A 27,869-nucleotide genomic window follows, 5' to 3' on the forward strand; every position below is an offset into this window, starting at 1 on the left:
AACCCGATTACACCTCCAAAGACCCTCTTTCTAAATAAGGTCACATTCTGAGGTACTTCAACTTATCTTTCTGGGGTTAGGACTTCTTTTGGGGTATCTTTTAGGGATCAGGACTTCAATTTATGTTTTTGGAGGACAAAATTCAGCCCATAACACCCTTCAAGGTGGAAAACTTGACAGCATCTGCCAGCAGCCATCTAGGATGTTAACACTCTCTCCAATCAGCAAGCCTGAGCCTCCATTCCCAAAGTAATGACAGTCACAGTATTCTTAGTAGTAAAATAACAATAATAAATATGATAATGATGAAGTTAACATTTACAGATAGCCTTCCAAGCATCAGATGTTTCACACAGATAAACTATCTCACTTAAACTTCCCAAGTCCATGGGTTAATAACATTAACATCATTTAATAGATGAGAAAACTGAGGTTCACAGAGATTTAGTAACTTGTCCAGGGTCACACAGCAATTGATTAGTGGTTGCACTGGAAAGTGAGTCCTGCAGTACGAATCTAGACCTAAGCTCTTATCCCTTTGCCACACGGCCTAGACACTTCACAAGCATCATTAACCAGGTGTTGCCTTGACTCCTAAGCTATAAACAATGGGAATGCAGAGGAAGATTCTGCATTTGCCACGCTGTGTAAGGTCCCCCACATGTTTACTAGTCATAACTTGGGGTAGAAAAATGCTTTTAACTTTTTAAAAACTTGAATTACGAAGCACTTTGAACTCCTGGGATGGAGGACCTCCCTGTTCTGGCCCTCCTCCCCTCTGGTCTTGGATGAACTGGTGCAAACCAGGCTCCTTTTCAGACCAGGGCCAGTCTGGCTATTCTAATAATAGCACGTTGTCTGGGAAGAGCAGAAACTACTAAGAAAATCCTCATCTATCCATCAGATCATCTGTTTATGGAAACAAAAAGACAGAGGAGACTCAGAGGTGAAGGATGCTCAGCTGCATTGAATCACATCTTGCTGGTTTGGAACTCCTAGGTGTCCCTGGCGGGACAGAAAACTCAGATGAGGCAGCACCCACACCTCGCCCAACAAATATTAACCCCACAGTTACAACCAACTTTAAAAACATTTTATGTGCATGCCAGGAAGAAGGCAAACAATAGTTATTGTGGTAGGGTGCTAGGATGGAGTAATTTTTTTTTTTTTTTTTTTTTTTTTGAGCATCCCACTCTGTCACCCAGGCTAGAGTGCAGTGGCATGATCTCAGCTCACTGCAACCTCTGCCTCTGGGTTCAAGCGATTCTCCTGCCTCAGCCTCCCGAGTAGCTGGGATCACAGGCACGTGCCATCATGCCTGGCTAATTTTTGTATTTTCAGTAGAGACGGGGTTTTACCATGTTGGCCAGGCTGGTCTTGAACTTCTGGCCTCAAGTGATCCACCTGCCTTGGCCTCCCAAAGTGCTGGGATTACAGGCGTGAGCCACTGAGCCCGGCTGGTAAATATTTTTTTCTTTCAAAAAGTCTCTTTCATGTTGTTCTATTGCTGCATTGACAATTTAAACTGGAATAAGTTTTAAAAGCTCACACTAAAGAAGTAAATGAATAGGTAATAAGTACATAAGGTACAAAAATTCAAAATGTAAATGAGTATATAATAGAAAGATTCCATCTCTCTATCTCAGGTCACTTAATTCTCTTCCCCATAAAAAAGGAGCAAATACTTTTTCACGTATGTACATCTGCATATGATATGCACAAGTGCATAAAACATATTTGAGTGTTTACTCTGGCCAGAGACTGTTCCAAACCCTTTATTCTCATTAAATGGCGTAAGCCTCAGGCTAACCCAGTGTCCTATTTTATAGATAAGGAATCTGAGTCACAGAGAGGATAAGTAAGTTGCCCAAGATCACACAGCTATTACGTCACAGAGCTTAGATCTGTCTCGCTTCAGAGCGTGTGATCTTAACCAACACGCACTTCTAACTCCTTGTTACCAATTTTGCAGGTATCCTTTCAAAGATATTCCATGCACATGCGAGCATATGTGTGTGTGCAAAGCAGAGGAAAAAACAACCACAAAAGGGTTTTATTTTTCAAGACTGGGGTCCCCAAAACTCAAACACAGATTTTAGTTTGTTTGCCTAAAGAAGTTAAGCCGGTGATTTCACTTAAGGGGGAAGGGGAAGAACCCAGGCTGCCCCGCACTCGCCGCTTGCGGTGGGCACTATGCAAGTGGAGTCATTTAACTCCTACAGAGCGGGTATGTTATCTTAGCAAGCGAGCAAAATATCTGTAACTTGCCTGAGATCACGCCCAAGGGAAAGCTGGGATCTGAAACCGAGTATGACCAACTCTAAAACTCAAGCTCTTTGCAGCATACCATGCTGATATACAGATACAGACGGGAGAGCGTATACCCTCTGATCCACAAACTGAAAACAGAAGCTCAAGTCCGGAGGTGCATGATAACCGGGACCCCTCTAGGAATCTTAAGTCCCAACGGGGAGGCAGCCCTCTCCAGCCCACCCAGGGCTTGCAACGACCCCTGGCCCAGCCCTCTCCAGCCACTGGCAGTGCCGTGATGCTAAGAAAGGGGGTGCTTTTAATCAAGCTGCCATGTTAAAGACTCCCTTCTCTTCAGACCTCCACACTCTGCCCTCACCGAGATCTTAAACCATGTTGTGAGAGTCAGAGGCTGGGCCTCTATGGGAACAGGACCAAACAAAAGATTCATTGTCCCTCTCTACAAAAAAAACCACTTCTGGGTCAATGAAGTTGCTGACCCTGAGCCCACTCCCTTTCTGCTTCCGTGGGCCATAGCAGGGGGAGGCAGGAAGACCTATTAGGTCACCAACCTTTTGGTGCCAGGGCTTTTATTCCAAAGGAAAGAAGTTTAAGATTTATATTTTGGCCAAAAAAGCACAGCTCATCCCGGTACCAAATTCCCACTGGCTTTGCAAGTTCCCTCTTGCCCTGGGCACCCTGTCCCTCAGCCCTGTTGCTAGGAAGTTGAGGGCTTTGTATTACTCCGTATCTCCAAAGAAAAGCAGGTGAACAGAAACCAAGCTACTGTGTTGATTAATATCTCAAGAGACAGCGCCGGAATGGGCGCTTCCGGAATTGAGTTAGCTCAGGGAAAAAAAAAAAAAAAAAAAAAAAGAAAAAAAAAAAAAAAAAAAATTAAAGCACACTCCTTGCTTTCCTGTCAGAAATAAAATTAAGGTCTCAGATCGATGTTGCCAGATTCTACAGGAATCTTTAATGGCCTCCTCTACATGTTTTCAAATTCACATTCCTCTTCAACCCTACCCTTTTAATTGGTTATTTGCGAGGTCATGTTTGCACCAATTTCTCAGGAAGGCTAATGGTGTTTATTTAACGAGAAAATAAAATGTGCAGACAGCTCCAGGGCTGGTCTCTGAAAGATGGCAAAGGGTGGGCTGACTCTTTATCCCACCCCCTTCCTTTGCCCTCCATCGCTGCAAGGTTACAGGGCCTGGGGATACAGCCCTGCAAGGGAGTGAAGAGGCGGGTGTGCCCCTCACAGTGGGCACGCAGCATCCCCACCCCCTCACACAGTCCCAGCTTTAGAATGAGCCCAGCTGGAGGCACAGAACCTTGGGTTCAGAGAATCTGGCAGAGAAGCAGTGGCTGTCCTCTTATTGTCACTGTCGGACTGGGCGATTCCTCCTTGTTCTAACTCAACTGTGCCCAACTTTGAGGCTACACAGAACTCTTTTCCAGCAGAATCTCTTTAAGTACCCAAAGGCAGCAATGCATGACCACATCACAGCTCTCTGCTCCCCTCAAGGCCTCTTTACCCAAGCTGGACCAGAGGAGACTTAATCATATTGAGTTTCTACCCCATTCTCACCATTCTCTCCTAGATTCCTGTACCCAAGCTGGACCAGAGGAGACTCAATCATATTGAGTTTCTACCCCATTCTCACCATTCTCTCCTAGATTCCTGTTGGTCAATGTCTTTCTTAAACAGTTGCCCCCCCCACCTCACCCTCCGCCACCCGACAATGGTCCACTCTGGAAAGAGAAGTGGATTTTCATCTAACCCCATCTAGGACCCTGAACTTACATAAGAGAACCCAGCTGGCATGTTACATCACACTACAGACTAAACTGAAAGCTCTGGGAGGTCAGGAACCCTGGCTGTTGGGGGTGGTCTATGACAGACTGTCCGCTTTCTTGTCAAGTGGTTTCTAATCCTGGTGCAGAAATAGGATCAATACCAATACTGACCAACTGTTGGTTTACAGGCTTCCCATAAACCCCTCAACACATCTCAGACTTGGGGGAGGGTTTGATAGGTCCTTAGCACCATCAGCAATTAGTAAAAAGATAACAGCAGATTTGAGAGGTGGGGAAAATACTACCGGTAAAATTCCAGTAGGGAAGACAAGCAGCAAATCCTGCTCCAGATCCTAACTGAGGGCAGCATGGGAGCCAATCTTTTGCAGGCTGCCCTCTTGTCACATCAGTGAAAGTGTCATCACCAGCTGTGATTCTGCACATCCTTATCATACTTTCGACTCCCTCCAACAACCCTTCTCTTAGACTGTGCGCTTTCCGGCCAGAGGGTCTGATCGTTTTTGTCAAACACATTTCTTTCTCCATCCTACAAAGTCACATCTACAGCTTATACAGTCCCAACATTCTTCCCTAGGTAAATAAAGTCAGAATGGTAGACTCTCATTAGGAAGGACATGCATACATTATGTCTGACATGCCACACCTACAAGTGAAGCAATGCTTTAAATTATTTTAAAATGTAACCTATACCTTTGTGAAACTCTTTTTCTATGCCCCCCCTTTTATTTTTTTTGAGAAATAGACACCAATAAACAAATAATTACACTGCAATTCTTAAGCATCTTTATACATCGTACATAAAAGCATCAATCTGGACTTCAGAGGTCATTTCAAAAGTAAGTGTCTGGCAGGTATTCAAGACATTAAGGGCTGTTTTTCCTCCTTAGGAAAGCATTATCTTCTATCACAGCTTAAGTTACATCTTACTGGCACCATTTAAATAAATAAACTGATTACGCAAATTACAAAGACCTTAAACTTCGGCCAACTACTTTTTGGGACAGAGAATGAGCAAGCTCCAGGAAGAACCCAAGCTCTCAGGCCACCTGCCTGGATGCTCCTCCCTCTGGCTGGATCCCCTACCACTGCACCTTTCCAGCCCAGGAACTGGGATAAACCGCAGCCACTCTCGGAAAGGACCCTCTCCGTCCAAGAGGCCTGCCACTGATGGTGCTCGCTGGGGCTCACAAAACCATCCCACCCGCTTCCAGGGGGTCTCAGGGCTGTTATTCCTCTCCAAAGACATTAGCATTGCATTTAATAAGCAACTGCTAACTGCTGGGAGAGGAGTCATCCATCACAGGAATCTTTATTTCTCTCCCAGTGTCTCCTGTTCCTTTGCCTCTGGCAATGTTCCAGGGCAAGCAGGCCTGCTGGGTAATGAAGGCCACAGGGATGTCCTCTGCCAGAAACCACTCTCTCACCAGGCTATGGGATTAGCTTCAGAGACTCCTCACCTGCTTTCAACTAGGCCTCAACCATCCCGATCTTCCCTGGAGGAACCCAGCTGTGCAGGGCTCAGGAACCCAGGGTCCTGAAATTGGAGGGAAGGACAGCTGAGGTTCCTCTACAGTGACCCTCACAACGGGGAGGGTTCCCTTCCCCCATAAGGAGGTGAGTGTGAGATTATTTCAGCAAGCGACATGCCCGCATGCCACTTTCTCCATCAGGGCTGAGGTTGTGGGGACACTGGAGAGACAGCTGACCACTGCACCCTTCCCCCCTCCCTCCCGCTGGCTGTCTATGGCCTCCTGCCAACAACAGAACAAACTGGAAGGACAGCACCTTGTTGCCTCTTCCCTCCCTGTCCCTCCCCTCCAGCCCCACCTTGGGATCAATACTTAATGCCTTGAGTCCAAGATCTTATCTGACTTTTACAAGGATAAAGCAACAAACTTCCCCCTCCTAATGATTAAATCCATTGACGATCAGCCCAGTGTTTTCCTGCCCACCTCTAACAACTTTTAGAGAGCAAATGAAGTGACTGAGAAAACTGGAAAGCCACCATTCTCCTCTCCCTCTAGGCACAAATCATTGTATGGAAGGCCAGGAAATGAAGTGAGGCACAGGGCCAAGGGAGGCATCCAGGTTTTTGTTTTATTTTTTGTGAGACAGAGTTTCACTCTTGTTGCCCAGGCTGGAGTGCAATGGCGCAATCTTGGCTCACTGCAACCTCCGCCTCCTGGATTCAAGAGATTCTCCGGCCTCGGCCTCCTGGGTAGCTGGGATTTCAGGAGGCACCCGCTACCACACCCGGCTCATTTTTGTATTTTTAGTAGAGACGGGGTTTCACCATGTTGGCCAGACTGGTCTTGAATTCCTGACCTCAGGTGATCCACCCACCTCGGCCTCCCAAAGTGCTGGGATTACAGGTGTGAGCCACCGCACCGGCTGGCATCCAGGTTTTAACTATAGCTCTGCTCCTTGTCTGGCTGCAGGAATCTGCTGTGCAATATTCCAAACTTACGTGCCTTAGCTTCTTCAAGTGGAAATGGAGGAGCACGGTCATCCAGCAAGAAGGCTGGTGTGGAGAAGGACACAAAATGGGGAACTACTAAACCCTTAAAATGACCAACTCCTCTGCTTTAACCAGTTGCCTTGCACAATGCTTGCAGAGTGTAAGAGCCTGAGCTCCGGGTGAGACAGGCTGGGTTTATGTCCAAGCTCTGCTTTGACCAGTGTGCGACTCTGGGCAGCTCGGTTCACCTATGGCTGTTTGTCATCAAGATTCAATGGTAGGGGCCAGCACTGTGCTAAGCACTTGGTGTGTAAGTGCTCAGAAATTGTTGGCTGTTTCTATCAAGATTGCTAACATGGCCTGCTTAGAAAGCAACAGAACTCGCCACACCATCACAGTGGGTGCTGTGTCAGGATGCTTAGATCCCCTTCAGGAATGAAGGACCTCTTTCCCAGCTGCTGGGAGTGCTGCTGGAAGACAGTCCCCAGCTGGAAGTTCCCTCCAGGATTTCCCCAGGGAAAGCCCAGGTCACATCAGCCTCACGGGGTGAGCTGTACCCGATGACAGGCCAGCGTGCAGGCATCAAGGATGCCACTCCCACCCCAGCTGGTGACCCCTGAAGGACCACCCCATTGCAGAAGGGCATCTCAAGTCAGCTTCTGCCTCTGCCCTCTCCTGATCAAGAGCACTTCTGGATAAGCCTCCCACTTGCTAATCCCTTCCTAGAGTTGCTTCCCAGGGAACCCAAGCTGCAACAACTGCTCGCTCCCTCCCTACTCACACAAATAGCAAAAGAATTCATCTTGAACATTCTCACAGTTAAAAAGCTAAAGGCCAGAAACATACTTCAGGTCCTGGGGCTCCTCAATCCCAGGTCTCTTATTTTTTAGAGGAAGAACCTGAGATGCTCAGAGAGTTAGGGAACGTGCCCCAGGGAAAATGTCATGGGAGCAGCAGAAGCTGGAGGAAGGCCCGCCTGTAAGGAGAAAGGTGAGAGCCCCCACATCTCCAGGGTTCCACCCACTGGGAGTCACAGACTGAACGCGGGACCCTCTTCCTGCCTGCAGGGTGGAAGACATACATTGCAGGAGGCTCATTCTCTCCTAGGTCTTGGGTTCTCTCCCGTGGCGCTAGTGAGGCCCAGGCTGGTGCTCCTGTGGATGGGAGATACAAGCTGCCGCCATGCAGATGGAACTGAGGGCATCCCAGCCCCAACAGAGACCAATAGGGAGCAGGGACAGGAGGTGACCAGTAGGAGCAAAGAGTGCAAATTCTGCTCTGACCTGTGGCTCCTAACAGCAAGTGGAGACCGAATGGGCCCCAGGAGCCTGGCCCACATGACGCTCATCAGATGTTAAGCCCAGTAGAGCTGCAAATGTCACACAGCTCATGTCACACAGCTCCAAGGACACACAGGTAGCTGTCAAAATTCCTGGGGTAAGGATGACTTGAGGCCCCAGGCCGCCCCACAGGGCTGGGCTAGGAGTCTGAGGACAAGTGCTAGGCATGTGCTGTGACAACACCTCTGGGTCGATGGTCTGGGCCTTTTTAAGAAGTGAGCAGGAGGCGGCACCAGCCAGGGAGATGTCCTCAACTTCTGCCACTGCAACACTTTCCTCTTGATAAGATCATGGACAGCAGGAACCGAGGAGGTGAAGGTAAGGTTGGGGCAAGGTGGCTGCATGAGGATTTTATTTCCTTGTGCTTATCACCTGATTCCAAATGCACACTCCATCAGGCCACAGATGGGGGGCTGGCTCACTCCACATATATGATCTGTGCCTCTGCTGTGACATGTTCTTCTTTTTAAAAAACAATTTTTTTTCCACTCCCTTAAATGTTCTAAATGCAGTGAAGTATTACACCAGCTTTAGCACCCAGTTCAAAGAGAAATGCCTCCTCAGGTATCTTGAGGGGGTGGAACATGGGTATGGGCCGGTGCTCCCAACCACACAGAAACAACACCGCGGAGTGGGAGGGTGCTGGATGAGAGCAAGGGCAGTGGGATGGCGGCTCTTTCCTGCTGAGGTTTCCTGGCATGTATCCCCCCTCCACAGGCTGCAGCCCCTCAGGCCAGCTTCTCAATCATCTTTGAATAGGAGGCCCTGCCTTTCCTCTAGTTCTGGGCTCCACACATTTTAGAGTTGGTCCTGCCCCTACTGCAGGCATCTTCAGCTCTGGCAGGTCCCAGGGTGCTAGCAGAGGTCCTGGCTTGGCTGGGGGCAGGAGTGTGCATGCACCAAGGCCCTGCCCATGCTCCTTCCTGCCAGTGCCCACCAGGACTCCTGGAGAGCCAACAATGATGTCCCAAAGCCACTCTGAGCAGCGGGCCCTCCAACAGACCGTCCTCCACCTCACAACGGGCAACACACTCTTCCCGTGCCCATTCCAGACGAACCGCCACCCCATCTCTGCGGCCCAGCACCTTCCTTTCTCCCTTTTGGAAAAAGGGAAGAGGCTTCACCCACAGCAGCAGGGATCTGGTTAAAAATAGAGAACTTTTCCTGGCACATCCTCTGGGCCTCCACCCAGAAGTCCAAAGTCCTGCGTTTCAATCCCACCTCTGCCATGCCCAGCCCTCTCCCTGCCCGGCTCTGAGAGTTAATGAGACGATACCGGTGTGAGTCCCCATCACAGGGCTTGACACACAGCAGATCAAAAAATACTTTCATTGATTTTCAAAATGAAAGGACAACAATATCACCTGGGGGCAACTCTGGAATCTCCCAGGATTATGAATTCTAACACTGAACACTAGGTGCCAAATTCAAATGGGCATCACCCACCCTGAAAATAAATAGCCGGCAGTGCTCTTTTTAACAAACGCAGTACCATCTGGACACAGCAGAGAAAGAGCAGAATCTGAAATCAATAGTCCTGAGACCCTGCTCAGCTATGGGTCTCTCAGTTGCCTCCTCTGAGCCTTGGTTATTTTGCCAACCAGATGGAGGTGATGATAATGCTACTAGTAAGAGCTAAGATTTACGCACAACTGACTAGATGCTTGGCATTACACTCTCCAAGCAATCCTGTGAGGAGATTCTACGATTACCCCCATCCTACAGATGAATAAACTGAGGCATAAAGAAGTTAAGTGATTTTTTCCTAATGTCACAATAACCCTCCAGGGGCTGCTGCGAAGGTCACATTAGGAGATGCATCCGCAAGTCGGGCTTGGAAACCATAAAGCTAGATCGACAGAATGTGGATGACGATGGAGGATAATCCTGAATTACCCACCACGGGCACCAACTCCATCTCACTCTCTGGGCTCTCACTCCCCAGCAATGCAGTGGACAAAGCCGATCATTCCACACCTGCAAGCCCCTCCTTTCTCTCCCTGCTTCTCCACTGCTCCCCACCCTCCAGCCCCTGCCATCTCTTCCCTCCATAAATACCACTTGACACCACTGTTGTGCACCCAGTGCTCAACTCTCCCATTCTGAGGATGCTGTAGAGGGATGCATTCGAAGCCAGATTACCAGGCGCACTCAGGATATCCCCCTCCTTCTCCCGGCCCCTCCAGCAACGATTCCCACTCCACTCGTTCTTGCCTTTCACTCACTCTGCCTTCTCCAAACAGGAAAGACATACAGTCAGCGCTGGGTAACTGCTTCTAATCACAGGTGACAGCAGGAATGTAAACAACACAGGAAACATCTAAATGCAATCCAAGTGGCAAGGAAACGCTGCTCACTCACAGGCTCCCTCCCTCAAGGGCACCAGCACACCATTTCCTGCCACCCCCTTAGGAAGCTCTGCTTATTAACACCCTGTTAATAGGAACCCCAGAAACCTGAGCTTCCGGAGAACAGAACGCCAAGTCATCACCTCCTTTGACTCTGCTACCTCCAGGGAGGACTTTCCTAGATGCCTCCAACTTTTCTGTTTAAAGCAATAAATTTAATGTGTTCTTTTTGGGGAAGGAAGAGACTAAGGGCAGGGCCAGAGACCCTTTTAAGAATTTGTCCAAACCTAGGGATCTTCACCCAAGAAAAGTATAAACATACAACAGTTTGCATGTCATTTCAGAGGTTCATAGACTCCAGGTTAAGACCCGTTTTTTGTAAAGTGGACAGGACAGAGGCAGCACAGGGAAAAATACAATTAAGTGCAGATGCCCTCTACACATTCCAGAGGCCCCACGGGGCATTCCCAAGGCTGTAATCGCTACATACCCAACGAATCTACAAAGTTTTATTTTGATTTTTTGGCTCTTTAGATTGACAGTCTGCTCCTAAAGAATCTCCTTCAATGCAAATTGATAACTCAATTGAGTCACTGCTGTGAATAATTTCCCCTCGGATCGCTTAGTGCCAAGGTTAGCCAGGGACCAAGAAAGGCGGGATTAGAGAGATATATCTGAATGTGTGTGCTGGGGATGACTGCATAACTAAACAGGAGTTCCCAGGCCAGAAGGAAATGGCTTTCCAACTATCCAGTTCTGGAACTCTTCCTGCTATTGGAACCCGTGAATAAAGATCTTCAAAGGATGGTCACCTCTACCTGCTTGACTCCGGACTCTCACTGGATCTTTTGTCAGTGGGACTGGGGATGACAGAGAGAGACCAGGAGAGGGTGAACGCAACCCTCTTACACTGGGATAATCTTACCTCTGTGCCTGTTAGTAGTTTTATCAAACATCAGCATTGCATCTTCCACCTGCAAAACAAATACAGAATAAAGGCTGCTTTAGGAATTTTAAGAAAGTACACAAAACGTTATATGCAGGTGGGGGGGTGAGGGGGTAGTTTCCATTATAGAAGTAATAGTTGCTTATCAAAAAATACTTGAAAATGCAAAAAAGTAGAAAGAAAAAAAAATTAGTGGCCTTTCCACCCCACACAATTACAGTTAATATCTTATATAGTTCCCCTTAGGGTCTGCTTTTTATTTTTTGAGACAGGGTCTCACTCTGTCACCCAGGCTAGAGTGCAGTGGCACCATCATGGCTCACTGCAGCTTCGACCACCTGAGCTCAAGTGATCCTCCTGCCTCAGCCTCCTGAGCAGCTGGAATGACAACATGCCCAGCTATTTTTATTATTTTTATTTTAATTAATTATTTATTTATTTTTAGAGACAGGGTCCCACTGTGTTGCTCAGGCTGGTCTTGAACTCCTGGGCTCAAGTGATCCTCCTGCCACAGCCTCCCGAAGCACTGAGATTAGAGGTGTGAGCCACTGCTCTGCGCCTAGAGTTGTTTTTTTTTTTTGTTTTTTTTTTGTTTTTTTTTTAAGAAAGAAAAAACTACGCCTATTTCAATATAGTTTAAATCATATAGTATATGGAATATTTCCTTTTGTTAACCGGTGACATTACAACATGGCAAACAATTCCCAGGTTAGTATAATCATGTATACTATCTTGACCGATGCATATTTCCCAGCGTAAGAAGCCATAGCTTTCTTAATTATTGTCCTTCTAATGGATATATGAATCGTTTTTAGTGATACACAATGAAGCTTGAACATCCTGATTGTTATGGGCTCAACTGTCTCCCAAAATTCATAGTTGAAGTTCTAACCCCTATGACCTCAAAATGTGACTGTATTTGGAGAGAGGTTCTTCAAAGAAGTAATTAATTTAAAATGAGATCATTAGGGTGGGCCCTGATCCAATATGACTGATGTCCTTATCAGAAGAGATTAGGACACAAACACAAACAGGGAAGACCATGTGCTGATGCAGGGAGAAGACGGGCCATCTGTGAGCCAAGGAGAGAGGCCTCAGAAGAAAGCAACCCCGCCACACCTTGATCTTGAACTTCTAGCCTCCAAAACTGTGAGAAAATACATTTCTGTTGTTTCAGCCCTCCAATCTGCGTTACTTTATTATGGCAGTACCAGCAAACAAATATATTGATGCTAGGACCTTTGTAAAAACATCAAAGAGGAGAACATAATAAAATACCAAAGGCATCCTCTGTCTCTCTTGCTAATCCCTTCCAGACCCCTCCCACGCATCCTGTAACCCCTTCTGGATATTTCTGGCAATAAGATTTCAGGGTCCACACTCAACTCCCACATAGAGCTCAAGGAACTCACACTGAATGAACCAGATTCCACTCTGGAATGCACTCCTTTTATGAGTATTTATGACCCACTCCTTTATCCCACAGAGCACACATCTTTAGCCACAGGCATTTGTCCTCACCCTTCAGCTGCTCACCGGGGGAGGGCACCTGGCTGACCAGCGTGCAGCCTACTCTCTTCATTCACTCTGTGCTCAAGGTTGACGGTAAAAATGCAACCCAACCCATGTGGCTGTGGGTGGGTAAAACTGTTAACGGGGGGGCCCTGTCCTCAGAGCAGTTTCACTGTGTGCCTGTGGCTGAGAAGGACCGAGCACCATTGATGTGCACTCAAAGGCTCACAAATGAGCTTGGGGGCCGGCACTAATCCCTTTGAGAAAAGCAGTCGTGGGCTATTCATGCCTCACTCCTCCCAGACTACAATCTCCAATGGAGGGGAAGACACTGGGCAAAGCAATAAACCGAGGTTTAAAATGGTGCCTGCAGACAAATCAAATGTATTTTTCTAGATGCGATCAAATATAATAGGGGGAAGAGCAAAGTCAAGGTAAGAATGGAAGATGGGGGTTGGCAAGCTGGTCATAAACCTCAAAGGGAATGGCCTGGCTTAAAAATCTCTTCTCAAGTCAGGGCCCCCTTTTGTTGCTAGGCAACCAAGCCTGAACAAACAGGCTCCCGGGGCCTTCCCCTTCTGCTCCCCATTTCTGAAGTCAGTTACTGGGAGGAAAATGGCCTGGCATGGTGGCTCCTCCAGCAGGGAGCTGCCCTCTTTCTCCCAGGCACCAGGATGGTGGGAGTGGGCAATGCTAGTTTGGAGATCTCTTAAAACAGGTGTTCCTTCACCACCCTGCCCCCATGCCCACCCAAGGCAGGACAAACTCCTTTTGGGCGGGTTCAAGAGCCCCCCACAGGTACCTGCTGGGGCCACACACACAACAGCCGTTCCGCCTCCCATGCACCACACACGCAAAATCACCATAAGATCAACTGGTGTGTTTGTACACAGAGCAGTCACACTCGAGCATATGGCATCTCAGACTCAGACCCTGGAACTCGATAGGAATGCGAATGCCTGGGGTGTGGGTGGGTGGAGGGGTGAGGGCTGCCAGGTATCAAGCAGGTAAATGTGACATCTGTTTTGCACCCATCTCCATATTTTCCAAGACGTTTGCCAAATCCTTATTTTGAACTGAAAATGCCTAACAGTAAGGAAAACAGCCACCCTTCTGTGCTGGCCACGTTTTGGTACTGGGACTCAGATTCCCTTAGGAAATAAATGTTTGGGATTATTATTTTTTTAATGTATTTTCAAAACCTCCTTTCAACAGTACATAATTGGCTCCCCTTTTCCTTCCTAAGTTTGGACGTTTTCTAATACTGCCCTCTCAACATTTGCTCCACCCTGGTGAGCGTGGGGGAGGATCTGTATATGTTTTTAGGGCAACCATTGTCGTAAAGAATAGAGCTCTTTCCTCTGTAGTCCGGCTGTACAATGGGGCTCGCAAAGACCTCCTGAATAGATAAAGTGTCAGGGCGAATGAAAAATTCTATTAACACGTTACCAAATACAACATCTAAGAAGGAGATAGAGAGGAGAGAGAAAGGGAAAAAAAAATCAATATGGATAAGTCTCAGTGCTTGGGGGTAGAAAACTTTTCAGCAATTGCAAAACACTTATTAATTCAGAGAAGCCATCAATGCGATGGAAATCTGGCAGAACAGCAAGAGCTGAAACTAGAAGAATTTGAATATACAAAGACTGAATAGAATGAAAAACACAGCCTCACATACGAGACTGTTTCTCACGGTTCTATGTGAATCAAACAGAAGCGGCTTGTGTGAGTCAAGGGAAAATAAGGGGCACAGTTAAGGTAACTGGTATTCAGCCCAGAGCCAGCAAGCTGATAACTCTCGTGGTCTCAGTCTTTGTCTCTGTCTCCCTCTCTCTCTCTGCCTCCCTCTCTCTGTCTCTCTCTCTCTCACACACACACACACACACACACAACCCAGATAGATCAGGGGGCTATGAAGACTCGTTAACATGAACACACAGGCCAGGCCTCATTCAAGATGCTAGGAGAGCCCAAAAGCTTAGGCGAAGCTGGGAACAGGAGTTTTTCTTTTTTCTTTCTTTAATTTTCCTTTTTTTTCTTTCTTTTTTTGAGACAGAGTCTCATTCTGTCACCCAGGCTGGAGTGCAATGGCGTGATTTTGGCTCACTGCAATCCCCGCCTCCCGGGTTCAAGCGATTCTCCTGCCTCAGCCTCCTAAGTAGCTGGGATTACAGGCACGTGCCACCATGCCCAGCTAATTTTTGTATTTTTCGTAGAGAGGGGGTTTCACCATGTTGGTCAGGCTGGTCTTGAACTCCTGACCTTATGATCTGCCCACCCTGGCCTCCCAAAGTGCTGGGATTACAGGCGTGAGCCACCGTGCCCGGCCAGGAACAGGAGTTTCTCTAACCCCTTATGAAATATCCCCTCTAGGGACACCACCCTCATCCTTATGATTAACACTGGTACTTACTTCATAGTGACAATGTGTTCACCTGCCTTACAAAGTTCTTTGTACCTAAAATGGGCACCTGCAGGCCTAGTGGCTCCCCCGAGGGAGAGAGAAGGACAAGAGGTATCTGATCCTCAGCATGATTTGTCCCATGTCCTGGCAGAACCCCGGTCTGTTTTGGGAAAAGGAGCTTATGCCAACCTTGAGATATGCCTTGTAATAACTTGGGGCAGGTTTGAGATATGGTCCTGGCATCTTTAGTGGTGTATCTTTGTGAATGAAAGAACAAAATAGGGTGGATATGGTGGATCATGTCTAGTAATCCCAGCACTTTAGGAGGCTGAGGTGGGAAAATTGCTTGAGGCCAGGAGTTTGACACCAGCCTGGGCAATATAGCAAGACCTCATCTCTACAAAAACAATACTAAAAACTTAGCCAGGCACTGTGGTGCACACCAGTGGTCCCAGCTACTCAGATGGCTAAGATGGTAAGATCGCTTGAGCCTGGGAGATTGAGGCTGTAGTGAACCATGACTGCACTCTAGCCTGAGCTACAGAGTGAGACCTTGTCTCAAAAAACAACCCCCCATGCCCCCGCCAAAAAAATAGGAAGCAAAGTAAAGTAACATTTAGGTGAGCTGGTGGGGAATGGGATGCCTCTGTATCCCATTGGGATCCCAATGGGATACTTCTGACTACTGCACGATTCAGACTATGCTGTAATATCCTCAGAAGTGTGTGACAGTCAACAAAGGGGTCCTCATCTGTTAGTTTCTACGGCTGCTGGAGTTGGGGCAGGGATTCTCAAACATCATCCACATCAGAATCATCATCAGAGGGACTGTTAAGCTACAGATCTCCCGGGGTCTCACAGCCAGAGTGACTGATTCAGTAGTATTTGCATTTCTAACAAGTTCCCAGGTGATGCTGATGCAGCTGCCAGCCCAGAGACCCCTCTTTCCATGAGCTACTCTAAGGGTAAGAAGCAAGAGCAAAGGTTAAAGACACTGGGCAGAGGTTGCTTCTTCCTCTTTAACATACACTCAGTGGTCAATACATGAAACAAAATTTCCCATCTAGGAGCAATTGATCCACTTCAGCGTGGCAAGTTCTCCCTCTCTTTGTTCCCCTTCTCTCAGACGTTTATATTCTAAAATCCTAAAAATGATGATGGTAGATCCCACGATGGAAAAGATGATAAGAAGAGGGACAACCGAATTGCCCTGCACCCAATGCAAGAAAAATCCAGATTCTACTAGGATGACACAAACTTTCCTTCTAACAGATAAACTCTTATTCACAGATAAACTCATGTCGAGATCTACCTAACAGATAAACAGATCATGTCTAGATCACGCAGCCAATCCAATCTTGAATAGAAAACTCGGCAGATGGTAACTTTATTTACTTTTATGCAACATACATGTATGAGGCATTCACTATTTGCAAACCATCAGCCAAAGTACAAACAAAAGACAACTCACACAGGTCTATGGTAGACTGACGATATGAATGGTCTCACACCCTTTCCTCTGTGAGTTTGCTGTCCTTCTCCCAAAGAGGTGGAGTCTACTTCCATCCCTTGAATCTGGGCTTAATTTGTTAGGGCTAATAAAATGCAGTCGGGGGAAGAGTATGCCTGTTTTGGGCCTAGCCTTAAGAGGATGTGCAAGTTCCTGCTTGTTCTCTCTTGCACCTCTGCCATCACCATGACAAGGGCATGCCCAGGCTAGCCTGATGAAGAATGGGTGGCACAAGGAGCAGGGCCAACTCCCCTCTGCTGAGGCCAGCCTAGATGGGTGGACAGCCAGTCACCCTCAAAACATGCAAGTGAGACCAGCCAAGATCAGCAGAACCACTCCAAGTGTACTCCAAACACGTGAGATGAACAGTTACTGTCTGCCCCTGAAGTTTTGTGGTTATTTACACAGCCTTCTTGTGGCCATAGCTAACTCATACATGGTCCTTATTCTAAAAAAATCCCCCAAAACAACAAAGAAAACTTACAATCAGAAGACAGACAGTCTAAAATAATACTAGAAAGTAAGCAAAGGAAAGAAAAGGGGCAGAAGAAGGGAAAGTGCTAAATGTGGCAGAGAATTAAACTATCAGGTTCCACATTCCACATGGAGCACGCTCTTCATGGAACATTCCACAAGGAACACAGGTATTAAGGTGTGGAGGGACCTCTTCTAAATCTCACCCCATCAGCAAGGTTGGAGACAGAGATCCTAGAAGCGCCAAGAGAAATTGGCAACTTGTTCCTCACTAAATGAGCACCACGAAAATCAGCAATAATTACCACTGAAGTCAGTGGGTGATGCCTCTCTAATCCTAATTCATTTAATGAATGAGTGAATTCTCTTTCTAATGAGTCAAAAGATTTATTGTGAGCCAGGCATTCTTGCTGGGTGATTTTAGAAGTAGCCAGATGGTGTTGACCACATCCAGGGGTTAGACTTGAGACAGCCCTGCTCACATGTTGGCTGAATAGGAAATCTTTAAAGATACAATGCAGGCTGGGCACCTTGGCTCACGCCTGTAATCCCAACACTTTGGGAGGCCGAGGCGGGCAGGTCACTTGAGGTCAGGAGTTCGAGACCAGCCTGGCCAACATAGTGAAACCCCGTCTCTACTAAAAATACAAAAAATTAGCTGGGCATGGTGATGTGCACCTATAATCCCAGCTACTCAGGAGGCTGAGGCAGGAGAATTGCTTGGACCTGGGAGGCAGAAGTTGCAGTGAACTGAGATCACGCCATTGCACTTCAGCCTAAATGACAAAGTGAGACTCCATCTCAAAAAAAAAACCAAAGACACAATGCAACGATGCATGGAGGGAGGTCAAAAATGCTATTGTCCAGTTAGCTGGCTAACGGGTGGGACCCTATAGTAGTCCCCTGGACCACTGCCTCTTCTGCTGAAGGTTTTACAGTTTTGGCTCCCCAAGTACATAGTAGGTGAGTGAAGCTGAACTGATCTGAGGACACAAAAAACTTGTTCCCAGGAGACAGCTAAAGAGAAAAGTGTTGCTGGTATGTAACTCAGCAGGTGCTGGGAGGCAGCTGGGTGTGGTGGGGAGTGCCCGCACCAAGCATGGATGGAGTCTGGGTTCTAATCCCAGCCCCACCAGGATCTCACTGAGGACCAGTCACCTCCCTCCTCTATCCTCAGTTTTTCTTCTGTGAAAGGAGGAAATTCTATGAGATGGCTCCTAAGATCCATGCATAAAGACACTGCCTGGAATGGACAGAGGCAGAGTCTTTGGACTGGACTGCCTGGACATGGACTCCAGCTGCCTGGACATGGACTCCAAAGGCAGCTGGGATGATGCTCTGGAAGCACTGACTTGGCCACTGGGCTTTTGCAAACTCTCTGTGCTGTGAGGCTACTCCAGAGCTTTGCTGTGGCCAATGCACACCCTGAGAAATGTCCTACTCCTCTGGGGATATAAATATACACACCCACACGCCATACATATCAAGAACAAAGCAGGAAACGGCACTTCAAATGATTCTTAAATTATCTGGTCAAATGCAAGGAGGGAGGGGAAAGGGAAGAGAAGAAACCCAGCTCTCCAAACTCCCCCAGAACAAATGTCCTTGAATTTCTCTTCCTGCTCCCACTCAAACGCTCCAAGTGTTAGTCTAAATAAACACCCTCAAATGCAATACCATGATACTATAGTGTGTCAGGCTTAACAGGACTTATTTATGTTCTGTAAACTCAAGGAGCTAAAGCTACAAGAGTGAGACTCAGCTGAGGTGGCAGGACTGCCCAGGCCACAGGTGCCTGGGGCCTGTGGTGGAGACAGTCGTTGCCTGGGTCCAGGATTACGCAGAACATGGGAAGGCACTCTCTCCACTTCTCTCCCTGCCAGCTTGGGCAAAACTCAAATCGGTTCCTTCCATAAAGCTCAGGAATAATGTGTAGTTTATTGAAATAGGACTTTTCCGTATGCTCTGGGGTTGGTCTATCTTTCACCATTCTCCAAAGAGGAAGGATGGAGAAGAAGGAGCAGACTGGAAAATCCCATTGGTTCATACTGAAATCGACATCAGTGGTTTTCAGCCATGACTGCTCACCATGGCCACACCCCAACCTATTAAATCAGTACTCTGGAGCGGGCAGCCCGAAAGAGGATTTTTAAAAGCTCCCCAGTGATCCAGGGTGCAGCCAAGGCCGAGACCCACCGTTCTAAATGGCTAAACAGAGCTGAGTTGAGCCTTGACACGGCATATGTGTGTGTAGACAGGCTCTAAGTAAATGAGTATTAATGGGTCTTCTGCTGCCTAAAGATTAAACATTCATCCCCTTCCAGAAGTCAGGAGCAGGCACTCCTTGCCTCATCCTACTTTCTTAGGACTCTCCTTAAGCTTAACTCAGTCTTGGTACAAGAAAGCCAAAGTTCTATACTAGAAGTAGCTCGGAAGGGCAAAAACTGAACAGAGGGCTTTAAGAAAACCTAACAAAACCATTTTTTTTTTCCCCATCACCACCAATATTTTCACAGGTATTATTATTACTTTGGTGGTCACAATAACCCCACAGGAGTATTACAAATTCTCTAAGACTCAGTTTTCCCACTGGTTTGTCCTAGAGCTGGCGGGGCCGGGCCTGGGGCTCAGATGCTGGGCTTTTGAGTCTAAGCCTCAGCCTGCCAGCTGCTGCTTTCCTGCCCATCTCAAGTTCTTGGCCTCCCCTTTCTACAGCCAGCCTTTCTGTCCCTGTGTGTTTACCCCTGGAAGACTGCAGTGATGGAGGCACGCTTGGAGTTTCTATCCCAGCTGCTGCTGCCAGGCACGTTTTCCCTTCATTCCAAATGTCAAAAAATGCTAGTTTGCATCCATCTGAAAGCCTGTTTATTTTAATTTGAACCCAGGCCTTTACTAACAAGAGAAAAAGTCCACATAATTTCTCCTCAACTAGGGCTGGGTGCAGTGGCTCATGCCTGTAATTCCAGCACTTTGGGAGGCCGAGGTGGGCAGATCACTTGAGGTCACGAGTTCGAGACCAGCCTGGCTAACATGGTGAAACTCCATCTCTACTAAAAATACAAAAAAAAAAAAAAAAAAATTAGTTGGGTGTCATGGTGCACGACTGCAATCCCAGCTACTCTGGAGGCAGAGGCAGGAGAATTGCTTGAATCTAGGAGGCGGAGGTTGCAGTGAGCTGAGATCATGGTACTGTACTCCAGCCTGGGCAATGGAGCAAGACTGTCTCAAAAATAAAATAAAATATCTCCTAAACTGTTCTTAACTGTGGCAAAAAATATATAAAATAAAATTTATCATTTTAGCCATTTTTGGGGTCTACAGTTCAGTGGCATTAGGAACATTTTGTGAACTCTTCACAGAAGGCTCCCACACCTTACAATGGCCAGAATATTCTGTCCCCATTAGCAAGACCTTTATCAGTCCTTAATTTTTTCCTACACTTACTTCTTTTATTCTTGTGGGATCATTCTATTTTCCCATTTAGCTTACAAGAAAAAACCCACAATGTTTATCAGATAGCAGTTATGAATTCAACAAAGGGACACCTGCCCATGGGAACTGAAAGATGTGGGGTCTTCAGACAACTCAATCCTGGAGATGTAGACATTTTATCTACCTAAGGCAAAGCCTCCCGCTCAGAGATTTTGATTCCACAAGTCTGTATCAGACTCTAAGTTACAAAATATCTACCCTCCTGAAATAATGATTGTTATAATAACTACCATTTACCGGAGCGTAATAGGCAATTTGCAAAGCTCATTTAATTACTATAACAGCTTTGAGGTAGATCTTATCATACCCATTTCATGCACCCATTTTTTTTCTCTTTTTAAAATTTAAAAAATTTTAGCTTTTTTTTTAGGGATGGGGTCTCGATTTCTTTGCCCAGGCTGGTCTCAAACTCCTGGGCTCCAGCGATCCTCCCGACTCAGCCTCCTGAGTAGCTTGGGATTACAGGCATGTGCCAGCACACGTGGCATCATACACCCATTTTATAGGTGAGGAAATTGTGGTCCACTGATAGTAAGTGACTTGCCTAGGATCACACAGGTGGTAAATGGTGGAGCCAGTAGTTAAAATCAGATGTGTCCCTAAGTCTTCTGTTCTTCCTTACCTGTCTTCTGTTTTTTGAATCCCTAAGAGCTTTGCACAGTACCTCTGTCTGCTGGATGAACAACAAACACTGCCTTAAAATCCTACCAAAAAGCGAAGAGAGGTGATTAGGTAACCTCAAGGAAATGGAGGTATATTGCCCCAGTAGGCTCAGGAGAGGAGGAATGATTGGAAACGTAAAGGATAGGGGAGGATATTGGGGTCTCTTCCTTTTAGATAAGTGAATTCCAAAAGCTTGAGATCACTGGGCTCCTCCACAGTCGTGGAGCAAGCCTCTAGCAGAGCTGGAACTGCCAGAGGGCTCTGGAACACAGTCCAGGCTCAGCCATGCGCGTCCCCGTTGTGCAGTGATGGTAAGGATACTCAGTGTGTCTTGCTTCCTGGAGTTGTTAGGAAGGCTCATGTGGTAGCCAGTGAGTGCCTACCACACAGAAAACGCTCATCATAACAGACACTGGCCCAATTCACTGCCCCAACCTGGCAATCCCCTCGCCCCCATGCACACACCCGTACATGCTCCATGCAGTTAAGTCGGGAGCCACACCCAATGCTGTGAGTTTTCTTATTGTCAATGGACTATGCCAAGGGAAGGCCATTAACAGAACCAGTGTGCCCTTGGGGGAGCAGTCCCAGGAGGCCCTATCTCAACACTAAGCCAGGGAAGGCAGAGTCTCCTGGTGAGAGGTAGGACTGGTTGGCAGCTTCATTCTGGCTGAGCTTGCAAAGCTGTGGGCCTGAGCACCACCGTGGAGGGTGGGGCAGCCGGCTCTCACTGGGGATATCTGAGATGGGGTATAGAGAGGAGGCGATGAGGGAAGGGGAGAGAGACACCGAGAGACAGAGCTGTTTGAGGAACAGCAGTTGGATCCGACAGGCTTGACAGCTGTCACATGGAAATGGCATCTGGCCTAACGGCCTCTCGTGTGAGGCTCCTTCAAGTGGCGGCTGCTGTGCTCTGGAAATCCAGGCCCGTGTTCAGCACTGGTTGTGAGTGCGTGCGTGCATGCATGCTAGTGTGCTGGGGGAGGTGAGCGGCAGGCAGGCTGCTGAACTGCTGGACGCTCCCTTCTCCCCCCTCCAACCTCTCCCCATCAGGCCTCACCTACCGTGAAAAAGGCCCAAGCCTGCCAGCTCCAGAGGAGAGAGGCAAATCATTAGGGGAGCACTGATGTGCCGGAACACTCTCTCACATTCCCATTAAACAAATACTAAACTGCTAATTGCCAAAATGGATCTCCACGACTCTGACCGAAGAGGGAAGGGTTTATAATTACCGAGTGTGAAAATGCACAGCCTGTAAATAACCACCTCATCTGTCCTAATATGGGCTGATATTGATGGGCATGAAATAAACATCAGGACAAATGGAAAAATCATCCACATCTCCTGTGGCCAATGCAATCTCAGATGGTGACAAGCGTAGCTGCAGCCATACGCCTGGGGAGGGGAGGGGAAGAGGAGAAAGGAGTTTTGTAGGCTTGGAGAATCTCGGTTCCAATCCCAATTTTAATCCCATGGGCCATCTGCATCTTCTTTCTGTCTGAAAAACAGGGAGGGTAAATAACAAGGCTTGATAATGGGATGAAGGGCTTGTCTACATTTCATAAAGGCCAGGGCCCCCAGGGCAGGGACTTCTGAGTACATCAGCTTCCAGGACAGGGCTTCAGACATCTTCCATCCTGCTCTCTTTAAGGCTGGCTGATGAAAAAAGAAGAACGAGGGAGAGGGAGAGCTCTACCAAGGTGACACATTTATTCATTAAACTAATATTTATTAAAACTCTTTTGTCTGACCAACACGCAGAGTTGGTTGCAGAGCACAGACGAAACAATGTGTGTTTAGAACAAACTTTGGGCTCTCTGACACCCCTGTCCCATGGTGCCTCCCCATCCCCCACCATCTCTTTCTGCCACTCTGATGGGAGGTGGACTCTGGTCTGTTGGGTCCCAGAGCCCACCACTTTTCTTGGCCACAACAGGGGAGGGGCAGGGGGATAAGCCAGAGGTCATGGGGTAGCTGCAGATTTCCCAAGCCCCAGGCCCTTTTCTCTCCACCAGCCCTTTGAAGGCACAAGCCTTTGATTCCGATGAACTCAGCCAGATCTTGGAGTGAATACTGGTAACTGAGGGAGAGAGGAAGTTCCATTGCCTCAGAATCACAGACTCAGGAGTTAGAAGTGACCCAAAGGTCACCTTTCCACTTCCCACCCAGTACAGGAATCCCTTCTCCAAGGCTCCTTTGAACCCTTCGTGGAGCTTCAAAAGCTTGGAGCATCTCTGCCCCGCCCTCTCGGACGAGCTGCTCAGGCCTGAATTCAGCAGCAGTAGCACTTAGATGCCTGAAATAGCAGCCTCCTCTGATCCCCAGCGATTCTGGCACAAGGCAGAATTCTGCGAACTGTATAGCATCAGGCACCCGAATCAGCGCACTCAGCACCACTCAGCCCCAGAGTTTCTTCATGGGGCTTTGATGACATCCAAGTAAGTCCCTCCTTCCCCTATGGGCTGCCAATCTCCCCAATCCCCTTGTCCCTAAAGTCATCCCTAGAGTCCCATAGGTTTCTCAGTCCTAGTCCTGACCCAAAGACCCTGTTGAAAATTAGTTAAATGAAGGAAGGTCTGAACTACATACAGACTGTTTTTAGAGGAATTCTAATTTGTTACTTTTGAATTCCCAAACTGTCTTCAAATAATGGCTAAGAAAATGCTGCTGAGAACAAAGTTCAAGTGCAGCAACAGGCTGAGAGATGCAGTCACTTGGCAAAGTTATCTCTTGTTCAGAGAGGATCATAACTCTTCAAGGCAGAGAGGATAAAAAGGATATGAGTCCAGTCCACTCATTTTCTAGAGAAGCAAACTCGCTATAAGCAATTAAGTGGGTACGGTCAATGCCACAATGACAGAATAAAAGAAACGTGGCATGCCATCACACGTCCTGGGTTCAAATCCCACTCCACCACTTCCACTTACGCATGATCTTGGGCATGGCTTTCCAAGGCAGCTCAGCTTCCTTGTGTGTAAAAGGAACACAAGATCACTGTTAACCTTCACCCCAGCCTTGGGAAGTAGAAACTATTGATACAACACGCAGGAAAGCATTTGGCCTGTGGCAAATGACTACCCTATGTATTACCAGAATGCATCCCAGCCCCGGCACACACAGATGCTCAAGAAATATCTGTTGGATGAGGACTGCATAATGGGATAACAGACTTTGTACTGATGACTACAAAGTCGTGAAATCATTACGGATGAGTGGGGTTTAACTTTGTAAGTGTGCCTGGCTTGATGTACTGTGGTGCGATGAGTCGTATGCAAAGAAACCATCTTTTAGAAACAGGGGGAATGGGCAAACAAACCATTCCATTACGTTCTACAAGGGAATACAGCTGGTACACAGCTGGTGCACAACCGACCAGAGGGGTCATAGCAAGTGAAAAAGTCAGTATCAAGGCTCTATTACATACTATATGACAAAATTATTGTGATGAGGAACAGATCAGTGGTTGCCCGGAGTTAGGAGTGCGGACAGGGTGTGACTATTAAGGAGAAACACAAGGAGTTTCTCTGTGGTGATGGAAGACTTCTATTATATATCCTGATTGTAGTGATGGTTACTCAAATCTCCAGATAGTAAAAATTTAAATAATTACACACAAATACACATGAAAACTGATAGGCTACCAACACTGGTTTCCTGGCTTTAACAAAGTACTGTGGTAATGGAAGATACTATCATTGTGGGAAGCTGGGTGAAGGGTTCACAAGAGCTCTTTGTCCTGTTTTTACAACTTCTTGTGAGTCCTACACTATTTTAAAATAAAAATGTATAATAGTAATAAAAAGAAACCACAAGGGGGCTCATTATTTCAAGAAACTCCATGGCAGATCTGTTTATAATACAAACAATTATGCCCTCATTTCTGTTGATTTGGATACAGTAGGTGTAAATAAGGTAGGCATACAGTAGAAAGATCTGTCCCTTATCTGTTTCTTGTATTTGGCACTGGCATACACAACTCTGAAATCTTATTTTGTCACATGAATACGTGAATTGGTGGTCCACACTCCCCCATCACTTCCCTCTCCCTAGTCCTCAGGAAATTTCATATATGGCTCTGCATTCCCTACCTAGTGGCCACTAGAGGGATTAATACAAAAATAAGCATCCAATAAGTGCTTACTGTTGAGTTTCAGGAAGATTTTGGAGGATAAAGAAAAAAACTCAGATAAGACCAGGTGCAGTGGCTCACGCCTGTAATCCCAGCACTTTGGGAGGCCAAGGCGGATGGATCACCTGAGGTCAGGAGTTCAAGACCAGCCTGACCAACATGGCAAAACCCCATCTCCACTAAAAAATACAAAAATTGGCTGGGTGTGGTGAGGGGTGCCTGTAATCCCAGCTACTCGGGAGGTTGAAGCAGGAGAATTGCTTAAACCTGGGAGGCGGAGGTTGCAGTGAGCCAAGATCGTACCATTGCACTCCAATCTGGGCAACAGAGGGAGACTCTGTCTCAAAACAAAACAAACAAAACAAACTCAGATAAAAAAGAGCATCAAATCCAGTGGTTTTTAATCTTTCTATTTTAAGCCATTAGGCCTGTCTTTCATTTAATTTTTGAAACACAGATCTTAAATGTTTTGAGATATTTCATATACCAAACAAACTACACTTACTTTTGAAGTATGGGAAATCATTTATCAATATTCATCCTGATCATCACCGGGGCTTTTTGGCAGCATGAAGTGACTGGAAGAGGGTCGTTGGGGTGCTCTGTGTAAAGCAAGCACACCTGACATTTTAGTTGGCCCACATGTGGTTTGGGGTGGGGTACCCATGGTGCCTGACAGATTTTTTGAGGTAAGGAAGTCAACTTGAGGACTCGGTGTTCCTTCTGTTGACCCTGAGAGGCTGGAAATTTCTGGTCTACTCCTTATACCCAAATCACGACTCAGATCTCTGCAAATGGGTATTGACAGAATAACCAACCCTCCTACTTAATCCCTGAGCCACACAACACCCTAAGGGGAAAAAAAAGAAGGGAGAGGGAAAAACCCACATCTTCCCTTAAAAAAAAAAAAAAGTATCAATTCAAGCTGCTTCAAGACCCAACAAGCATGTTTTTCTTTCATTTATTTCTACATCAACACTCTGAAGGATAAAGATCTTTCTCATTTCAAGAGCTGTCAATTTGCTTTAGTGCCATGTTTTCATCTGTTTGAGGTAAAGAGGAATTACAAAGCAGGCAAATGAAATAATGCACTGCAATCTAACATATTTTGGCAATTCAAATTGGGACCAGGGAAAAAGGAAATTAAACAAGAATGACAGGCCCACAGCACACCTGTGCTGTATCCCACTGGTCCACCCCTGCCTTCCCTCCACTTGCTAACTTTATCACTTGATGAAGTCTTCAGTGCTTTGCTGAAAACTGTACTATTTGCTGCACCCTAATTCTTCAAATCATTTCTACATTTTGCACAACTCATACAATATTTTGCTTTCTGAAGCAGAAAAAAATGTCTCAGCTGCTGGAAAATTGTCAGGCGCTATTACTCTTAAGACCCCCCCTTGAAATAGCACAGGGGCCACCGTCCTGTTCCTGGCAGATTTACTACACTTCCCTATATAAATTAACAAAGACAAATGCTTGTTGAAATCAGACTGTGTGAGGCATCCTTATCCTCTCAAGCCTAAGGGTTCAATTACAATGGAACTTAAAAATAAATAAAAGGAAATCTTAATCTCCTCTTAGGGTCCTCCTCTGCCAATAATGACGCCCCATGAAGATTTTTGCCTAATTCATTTACATTTCTTTTTTTGTTGTTTTTAATTAAACTGCTTCTCAACTACTCAGCTCTATAATTTTTCCTACTTTAGCTCCAGAACTAGAGATTTTGTAAGAATAGGAATTTCCAAGGTCAAGATGTCTCAGTAGATCTCAGGAACTGTGTGGTACTCAAGAAACTGCCCTTCATCACCACAGGAGAAGCACAAGGAGCCGGCCAGAGGGTTTGAGAGCCCCGGGGGAGCGGGGAGTGAGGCTCCCTGAGGGACTGCAGTAAAGTCCCCAGGGACTCCTCGGGGAGTAAAGGGACTCCACCCCAACTCCTGTCAATTTAAAATCAAATGATGACAAATGTGGTCGTGGGCATATAGTCCTGTCTTTTGCAGAATCCCATCTGCTTGGTGACACTGTCGAATTCTAGATTTATAAAAAGCATTGCAGTTCTTCTGCCAATGACCCATGTGGCCACAAACAGTGCTTGCTAGGGCACCTAGGACCAGGTCCCAGCTGACCAGTACAGACTAGTGGGAGAGGCCAGAAACTCTAGAGCTAGACTTCCTGGGCTTGGATTCTGGCTCTAGTATTTATTAGCTGTGTGATATTGGGCAGCTTACTCAACCTTTCTGTGCCTCTGTTACTTCACTTCAAGTTGGTACCTATCTCATAGTGCTGTTATGAGCATTAAGAAAAGCTAATTCAGTCTAGCTCGGTGGCTCATGCCTGTAATCCCAGCACTTTGGGAGGCTGAGGCGGGTGGATCACCTGAGGTCAGGAGTTTGAGACCATCCTGGCCAACATGGTGAAACCCTGTCTCTACTAAAAATACAAAAATTAGCCAGGAGTGGTGGCGAGCACCTATAATTGCAGCTACTCAGGAGGCTGAGGCAGGAGAATCACTTGAACCC

The 27,869-nt window shown here is 46.8% G+C and overlaps 1 protein-coding gene and 1 long non-coding RNA gene across 4 annotated transcripts in view; one reads left to right on the forward strand and one right to left on the reverse strand.

Moving 5' to 3' along the window:
- Window positions 1-27,869, reverse strand: part of MSI2 (musashi RNA-binding protein 2) — a 435,331-nt gene that overhangs the window by 148,141 nt on the left and 259,321 nt on the right. For all 3 annotated transcript variants that reach the window (XM_011953723.1, XM_011953722.1, XM_011953724.1), the window contains one exon: window positions 11,143-11,191. In XM_011953723.1, the coding sequence (XP_011809113.1) occupies window positions 11,143-11,191 (49 nt within the window). The remainder of the gene's footprint in view (window positions 1-11,142; window positions 11,192-27,869) is intronic.
- On the forward strand, window positions 17,334-18,735 carry LOC105520118. The gene is made up of 4 exons (XR_001003071.1): window positions 17,334-17,375; window positions 18,024-18,101; window positions 18,241-18,304; window positions 18,362-18,735. It is a non-coding gene; the product is annotated as an uncharacterized LOC105520118 (long non-coding RNA).

This window comes from Colobus angolensis, unplaced genomic scaffold (assembly GCF_000951035.1).
Source record: "Colobus angolensis palliatus isolate OR3802 unplaced genomic scaffold, Cang.pa_1.0 Scaffold37, whole genome shotgun sequence".
In the NCBI taxonomy this organism is placed as follows: Eukaryota; Metazoa; Chordata; class Mammalia; order Primates; family Cercopithecidae; genus Colobus; species Colobus angolensis.